This window comes from Nanorana parkeri, unplaced genomic scaffold (assembly GCF_000935625.1).
Source record: "Nanorana parkeri isolate BGI_ZX_2015 unplaced genomic scaffold, ASM93562v1 scaffold682, whole genome shotgun sequence".
NCBI classification, from domain to species: domain Eukaryota; kingdom Metazoa; phylum Chordata; class Amphibia; order Anura; family Dicroglossidae; genus Nanorana; species Nanorana parkeri.
The window spans coordinates 708138-717084 of record NW_017306950.1 but is presented as its reverse complement, the minus strand read 5'-3'; the positions used below and the strand labels follow the sequence as shown (position 1 = coordinate 717084).

General features: G+C 41.7%; 1 protein-coding gene across 3 annotated transcripts in view; it reads left to right on the top strand.

Annotated features, from left to right (window-relative positions):
* The window catches only part of CYLD (CYLD lysine 63 deubiquitinase), a 76833-nt gene extending 72003 nt beyond the window's left edge, over positions 1–4830 (top strand). For all 3 annotated transcript variants that reach the window (XM_018563635.1, XM_018563636.1, XM_018563634.1), the window contains 3 exons: positions 90–208; positions 1129–1345; positions 4224–4830. In XM_018563635.1, the coding sequence (XP_018419137.1) occupies positions 90–208; positions 1129–1345; positions 4224–4408 (521 nt within the window). In that variant the 3' untranslated portion in view covers positions 4409–4830. The remainder of the gene's footprint in view (positions 1–89; positions 209–1128; positions 1346–4223) is intronic.
* The last annotated feature ends 4117 nt before the right edge of the window (positions 4831–8947 follow it).

The following is an 8947-nucleotide window of genomic DNA, read 5'->3' as shown; positions in this document are numbered from 1 at the left end:
TGCATTTTGGGAAATGCTTTGCTGTGCTTGGCATGTAACATTTTCCTGTCACTCACTCCTCAGTGCGTGTCTTTGGCTTGATTTTTCAGCCCCACGGCAGTGCCGTATCTGTGGAGGTCTTGCAATGTATGAATGCAGGGAGTGCTATGATGACAGCGACATTTCTGCTGGAAAAATAAAGCAGTTCTGTAAAACGTGCAACACCCAGGTGAGTAGCTGAACGTTCATGTTTCTAAAGAGTCCCATTTTTATTTTCTTTGGAAGTTTTGATGCCTGGCTATATACCTTATCTATGCTCTAGCAGTCACAAACACTAAATCATTTAAACATATATTTGGACTCCCCTTATCTCAGCAATCCATATCTGTGAATGGTGAGACAGACACAGCATTGCTTCCATTGACTTATCAGTGATCTGGAAGACAATGACACCCAAATTATTGTGGGTGTCTGCTGTAGTATATCATCTAATTATTAGCAGCCTTTCCAACTTCAAAAACTGAGATTAGATTTACAAATTGAAACAGACCTATTATAAGCAACTATAGAACAATTTGTTTTAATTGCCGTTACCAACTACTACTACTACCTCCCTTCCCCCTCCTTACCTTTACCTCCTGCAGCTGTGCTCCACTTCTGCTGGGTTAAAGAAAGCTCTGTCACTGAAAAAAAAACTTCCTGCACGCATGTGCTCAGGAAGGTACCAAGTGCATAGGAGGGCCTGTGACCTTAACTACACTACACTGTCACTACACATTAAACGAAAATAAAAAAATCTTGCTTGGGGCCCCTCACACAAGTACTGGCCGTATCCCCCTAAAGGCGATCCTGGCCGGGGATTCAGATCGCGACCCCCCTTGTTTTCTTGCGCGACCCCATGTGGGCTCGCGATCCACACTTTAAGAAGCCCTGATCTAGGACATGTGGCAAAAGAGATTTTGCATATCTCTTTTGCCAAAAAAACTAACTTCTAGCAGTTTTTTTACTTCAGGACTTTAGTTCCGTCAGATAGTGATATCATCACATGACTGATATCGCATGGAGAGTAATTAATTTATCTTACAGTGCTAGTTGTTGCATCAAGTCCACCATTTCTCTCAAGCATTTTTTTATTTTTGAATTCCATAGGTTCACCTTCACCCAAAAAGACAGCACCATAAATTCAATCCGGTATCTCTTCCCAAAGAGCTCCCAGACTGGGACTGGAGGCGTGGCTGTATACCGTACCAGAAGATGGACTTGTTTGCTGTGTTGTGCATTGAGACAAGTCATTATGTGGCATTTGTAAAATATGGCAGGGACGACTCTGCTTGGGTGTTTTTTGACAGCATGGCAGACCGTGATGGTAGGTATATACTGAGAAATCACATTCAGATATTTCTGTGACATAATGGGTCATATTTATAAATATGTGAAGGTGACCTTTGGCAAACATTCACTGCAGCTGTAGGTATCTTCATGGTGCATGTGTTTTAAATGTAATTGATTGATTCTCTTGCAATGAAGTTTTGTGAATGTCACATGCACTGCTTTATAACTATGCCCCAATGTCTGACAGAGAATTAAGTACTCTTGAAAGCTTGCATGGTAAATTATATTCAGTTCAGCAAAGGTTATTATCTATATTTTCACTTTTTTGCTACCATTTATGGCTAACCTGGTACAATTCTACAGATTCTGCCTCTTAGATACTGAAAGATTACAAAATAAGAAAAGTTCTAGCCATTAAGGCTGGTTAGCTCTCTTAATGTTACCCTGCATTTTGCAACACAGGCACTAGCTGTCAGTCATGTGACTGGCCTCCCACATCCTGCATTTTATGAATAGGCCACAATATGTAGGCTGAGGTGGGGTGTAATAATGCAGTATATAGGAAAGACTGTATAGCAATATCCATTCACTGTTAAAATAGGCCCCTTAGTGTACTCTAAGAAGATAGTGTTCTGGGGTTTGGGTTCGTTCATGCCATGTGTGGTGACTGGCATTTTTTAGCACCTGATCACCGCCAGACACCGCAAGAGCACATAGAAAACAATTGTTTCTGTGTGCCCTGTTCACACTACAAATCTTCCTTGAGGTAGGTTGCGTTGCAGTGCGAACAAATGTAGACATACTTTTTCTTCAACTTACCCCACGTCAGCGCTTGTCACTGCACCGCAGCATAGCTGCAGCGCATACAAATGAGTAAAATGTCACTTTAACATTTAAAAAAAAAAAAGGAAAGCAGTACAAGGCACCATCCCCAATGCAGGGCAGTTTTAGCGTAAGGGCCGTTGTGAATGAGCCCTTAGAGATTCATTGCTACATTCCTGCTTGTGTTATGTGTGTGATACAACAACCCTGTGCAGTGCAAATCTAGCATCCTTAATAATCTGCGACTAGTTTTATCGTTTTAACACAAAATCATCATCATCATGTTCTTTCCAGTGTTTATAAAAACTGACTTTTAGGTTCCATGCTAATTTGCTAAAACATGCTCATTAAAGCTGAACGCCAGGCAAACGTCTAAATGCACAGGTGAAATACATATCGTTTTATCCGCCAAAGTAGTTGTATTTCTGTCTATCAAGTTTTAAGACTTATATAGTTCTGCCACACAGCAGGCAGCTGAGACCACTTTCTGTGTTACAATTGCAGTCTGTGAAGGGATACAAGGGTATCCTCTTTCCATTCTCCGTATGCTGACTGGACAGTGAAAGAGCAGCAGCAATTTCTCTGCTTCTCTCTGTTATCAGCATGTTTCTTGTCAGCACATTTGCATGGAGCACACCTGATTGGCTCTAATTTTTCTCCCAGTCTGAGTTGTATAGGGGATTGCAATTATTCTCTTGCAATCCCCTATACAACTCAGACTGAGAGAAAGACTAAATCAAATTCATATACTTACACTAGTTACAGTGACACAACAACACAAACTAGCTACTACACTAGTCTCTCTTGGACAAGTGTAGTAGCTGCCTTATGATGTGAGTTGAGCGATGACATTTACAACAGTACAAGCTGACACTACTTCACTCTCTATCCCCTGAATAGTTGGCAGCCGGTATAGGCTCAGTGTTTCTTGTTACTTCATAGAAGCTGGCAGAGGAGATCAGAGAAGGCACAAGGGAAATCAGAACTGAAGATGCTCAATCTGGCAGTTTTTAGAGGAGGAGGCAGGATTTGTGTGGGCTCTCCTACAGTATGCCCGGAGGAGGCAAAGGCCTGCAGAATGAAGAGAGGGAGGTGACTTTAGCTCTGGCTGTAACTCCCCCTGAGCAATGCCCCTAGAATAAACTTCACCCTGGGGTGGAGCTACAAACAGGTCTGACAGAAATAAAAAAATTGTTTTATTTGAAAACCTCTGCACAGATTAGAATGGGACCAAGTGTGATGTGCACTGTGTCCCTTGCATGGTTCAACAAGCATTTCCTTCTAGCAAGATTTCCTCTTTAAATAAGACCAATATGCATTACCCTAGAGCAGTGGTCTCAAAGTACAGTCCAATTGTGGCCTGCGAGCCGGTACTATGCGGCCTGCAGCCAGCTCACAAGTCATGTACAAGGTCACGGACCACGTGCCCGACTTGTGGGAGCAGCTACATGGTCTGCATCTCTGTCGGATGCAGACCGCATAGCTGCTTCTGGGCCAGCACTCAGATTGATTAGTAAGGTCTGCAGCAGATATGATTACATTTGGTTAGGAATTAATCACTCTCCCTGGATGCATCGATTGTGCATCCAGGGAGAGTGAATTCTAATTGCATGTAATAATATCACATATCATTACATGCAGCTGTTGTCACCTGATCATTAAATTGAATGGGTGACAGCTGCCGCTTGTAAATGCCAGATTAGGCATTCCTGCTGCAGGAAAACGCAAGTTCCTGACGCAGGAATCCCTAATCGCACTTAAACCTACAGATATGAATGGGGCCTTATTGTGTGTGCGTTAGTGTCCGTAGTATCAAACCAGATATAGCTAAAAAAAAAAAATTAAAGTATGAAATTTGGCAAACTGCCCCCATGGGAGAAAAAAAATTGTCGAGTGGCCCCTGAGTGAATTGAGTTTGAGACCCCTGCCCTAGAGCAACCAAGCAGATGCAGATCTGCAGTGGAGAATGACAGCTGGTATTGAAAGTTGAACTCATGAGTTTCTCTGCATCAATGTAGACAGTGCCTATTAAAAACACTTTGATAAGACCCACTATGCTTCTGATTTAATATTCTCTTCTCTTTCTGCAGGTGGACAAAATGGGTTTAACATTCCACAGGTAACCCCATGTCCTGAGGTTGGGGAATACCTGAAAATGTCCTTAGAGGAGCTTCACGCCTTAGACTCTCGTAACATTCAGGGCTGTGCCAGGCGGCTCTTGTGTGATGCCTACATGTGTATGTACCAGAGCCCCACTATGAGTTTGTACAAATAAAAGAATGCTGCTTTTACATAACAGTGTAAAATATATGCCCGAGGGGGGCAGGCTGGGACTCCACAGCTTCTGTTGACCCTTGTTGATGGAAATACAGTTCAGTGACTGGAGTGCCATAGATTGCCTCAGCTTGTTCTGGTTTGTTACCTACAAAAACAACTGGCAAAGCATTTTTCATACACTAAAATTCTTCCCATCTTTCCCTTAATCCATTTACTCTCAACAAACAAGTTAACTTACAGTATAACTGCATCTGCAGCCTTCTTTGCACTTCAATTAGTTTTATTTTCCTTTGTCTTTTAATTTCCACTGAATGTAAGTAACAAGGGAAGGAACAATCACTGAAGCTTTAAGTCATAACAGAATTTTATTGTGTTCTTTTTTTTCTGTTTGAAATAAAACCGTACATGGCACAAATGAAATGACCTTTATCTGGACTGTTTTGTTACTTTTTTGTGGATGTTTTCTGTTTAAAATAAAATGATACAGTAACATTTTTTTCTCGAGTGTTTGAAATTTAAAACAAATGTGAAATGTAAAAATTCTCACCTAATCCAGCCCTGTCAAGACACAGCAGGGACCTCGGGAATGCCCAAGTGATTTGGTACTGGGTCAGATGGGTTAAGTGCCTGTCCCTTCCCGTTTCCTTCAAAGTCTTACTATTGGCAAGTAATGCTGTACATGATAGTTATGAGCCAATAGTGAGCGTAATCAGGAGGACGTGGGTGGGGCCATGTGCACTACCCATGGAAATCAGGAAGTATATATGTATCAGAACTCTTGGAATGCCTACATTGAAAACAGACCTAACATAAAGGCACCTGAAACTACTAGACCACCATGCTGTATTCGAAAACTATTTGAAAAACAAGTTTTCTTTTAAAGGGAAACCTTAAGTGAAGTAAAGACGAATCTCTCAGATGGGAACAAAAGATTCCTCCCACCCATCCCCGCAAAGTGGATCTGGTTACATTACACTGAATATTTAATGTGACTTAATAGTCTTAATCTACTTGCAGTATTCACTACACATATATGCCTGTAAGGTAACGTGGATGTCACTTCAGACCCGCAGAGTGAATGTAGCGTAGATAAGTGGAAGGTGAGAGGAAGAAAAATCCAGCAAGATGTAGGAAAAGGCAGGGCTGGCAGCAAACAAAGGAATATCCAGTAAGTGTAGTGAAAGGTCAGAGCCAGCAGCAGACAAATGGGTATCAAGTAACCCAGGGCAGGTAGCAGACCAGTGAGAAAAAGTAAACTTAGTCAAAGGTCAATCCGGGTTTAAAACACAGGAACACAGTTGATCAGCCAGGAAACACTATCACAAGCGCTCAGGCACTGGCTGATGATGTTTAAATAGTGCACCTCTAGAGACCCAGGCCAATCTCAGATACTGATTGGGTATCGCATTTAGCCTGGGCAGAATTTGCCCATAATAAATCGGCCAAGTTTCTGTTCCAGAGTTTCTCCTTTTTTGTGTGTTCAAATGTTCCAATTTGTCTTCCACTGTTCCTGAAGCCACCTCTCTCATATGAAACTTCTCCCAAATTTGGAGCTCTGTTCAGGATAAACTCTCCACCACAGCCGCCACTCAAAAAGTCACTGCTGATGCCTATTGTCAGCCGGCTCCCAACTTCAAGGTGGGTGACTGGGTATGGCTCTCTACTAGAAATATTTGGAATTGAAACAGGAGAAACTCTGGAAAAAGAACTTGGACGATTTATTATGGGCAAATTCTGCCCAGGCCACATGCGATACCCAATCAGTTTTACAAGACAAAACAGCATAGATAGAGATCTAAGGACTGATTAGTCCTCCCCATCTGACCATTAGACTGAGGTCGGTAGGTGTGAACGGCATGGAAGAGGAAACCCCACATCCTTCACATTTCTCCTGAAGGCGGCGGTCGATCTAAATGAAAAGAGCCATGGCGTACTCCAAGTGTGTCTATTTACTTTTGATTACTGCATTTCAATATTAATATGAAGTCAATACAGAGTTTGTTATGGTATAGTATGGGGGTATGGCATTAATTAGACCTATTTTTAATAGTAACTCTCAAGCATCCAGAAACTACATTTATCCGGAATCTACCAAACCCTGTGGATGCCGGCTAATGGGGAGTTTTTACTGTACATACTTTAACTCCCTCACCACCTTTACTCCACTCCCATGTTAAGCTTTCATGGCCCACATAACTATTCTACCAAAATCTGGCAAAAACCACACCTAGTGCCCACATTTTAGGCCTGTCACTCTTTTATTGACACTAAAATATTGTCTAATCTTAGCAAATTAACTTCAGTCTCTATTACCCACACTGTTCCACCCTGATCAAACAGGCTTTATTTTGGGCTACAATGGCAGAGAAAATACTATTAGGGGCCCTCAACTTCTTAAAATGGTCAAAATACCACCCTGGCCTATCACCCTTCTTCATACTGTCAACAAACATCAAGAAGGGCCTTGACTGAATGGACCGAGAGATGACTATAAAAGTAAAGGCATAGTAAAGATCAATGTAATTTTCCTTTAAAATGTGCCAGGGCGTCCCAATCCCCTTTGCTGTTTGCTTTAGGCATTTAATCCTTTCTTTGCAAAATCAGACAGAACCCTTATGTACATTATTGTACACTACACAAGAGCGTGACAATAATGAGGTCTGTTGAACCCCAAACTGAGTGAGGAGAATGGGGATTTTTGATGAAACACTGCTACCTTCATTTTTCCAAAATATGCAAGTTGGTGACAAACATTCAAATTTCAATCTTTTTGACTGTAGTGACCAGGCAGAGAGCTGACCCATTTCATATCATTCCTCCACCCCAACAACCATTTTAAGCAGATCAAATTGAATAAACACTAGTTAGCCCAGAGTCTTCAAAACCTCAAAAGATTTCTAATTAAGCCCCGTTGTAAAGTTGCCATGTCATAATTGGGGGTCATTAACCTCCATTAGACAAGGCCTGCTAATTGTTATAATAGTTTAGCAGAACAGATTAAAACAATACACATTCCAGGTCTTTTTTTTTAACCTAAAGTTGAACTGTGAAGGACCAAAATGTATTCATATTACACAATTCCTGCTATGCTAAAGCTACATTAAAATCAACTGTGCACAAATGTACAGTATAAGAGAACACCAATCAGCTTAAGACCAAACATGGCTATTCTATAATGTGTAGAAGATTAATTGGTCACATTACATCCCCTAGGAGATGTGTGCATTCAGGGTATATCATGTTTAGTCTCTATCAATTTGTGATTTTGTGCACAATAATATGTGGATTGTCAGACTGTAATATATGGTCATTCAGCAATATTGATATAGTTAGAAAAGTGACATTAAAGGAATGACCTGTTAAGTATAATCAAACTCTTTAGCCCTCCTACCCCATACCCCTCAGCCCTTTTGATTGGGTGGGCTTGGCTCAGTGACAGCTTCTCAAGAGTCAACAAAAACCTGCTGCATGTGCAGTTTAGAACCCTCAGTTCTCCATAGAAACTGCATGAATGCTGAATCCTCTGAAGCATGAGAAGTTAAATAATTCTTGTCACTTTGGAGAAAGTCACCATATTTGAAACTCTCTTTCACACTGTCTGGTGTGGCAGTAGTGTTGCATACATTTCTTATGTCATAATTGGTATACCACATACTGTGAATGGTGCATGTTTGCATAAAAACGTGGTGGCAGATATTGTTTGTGTGTGCAAGAGTTAACTGAACCCAGATATTCTCAGGCTACATTCACATTAGCCCATCTACTAAAATGCTTTGTTTTAATGGATGGGCTTGAATGCTTTGACAAGCCCGGTGGGTGTGCAGTGTTTAGCACATCACTCTTGTTTGCTATTGTTTTCTTTTTTGAGATTTATGTGGAGTGCATAAATGTACACTTCATTCAGGTCGCTGAGTACTGCGCTGCAGTGTGGTGACCTACAGTGCACTGTGGAAAAATATCTGCATTTCTTTTTTTTGCAGCGCACTGTGCATCACACCCGCATTGTGGTGTGATCAGGGCACATTGAACATATGTGCTATACGTGCCCTAGCAGTGACTTGCATTTTTCATCTGCTGAAAAAGTATAGTAAGTCTAGTAGGTTTAGTGTAGTCTAATAGTGTGAACAAGCCCTTAGTCTGCTGACACTTGCTGTCTCAGTAGCTGAAAAATCTCTGTGAGGCTGAGAGTGTGTCACATTCTGATGGCAGAAACCCTATGTCAGATGATGGGGCAGATGTCCATAGGTCTTGTAACACTCCTTACCGGAAATCCTAAAGAGTTGATGGGTGCTTGAAATTACCACGGATGGCGCCGCACACAGAACAACTTTGAATACAAATGTCATCAGCACACCAGCACGACGAAACTCAAGTCAGTGCAAATCCATTTCTTGATAGATGTCACTCAGAATATCAAGCGCTTTGGGGTCCACACAGGGTCCCCTTCATTAGGCTCAGAGTAGACATGTCAGGCTCATGCTGGTGTGCTGAAGATCATGAGTGGAGATATACCCAACTGACAGGTCCCCCCCCCCCC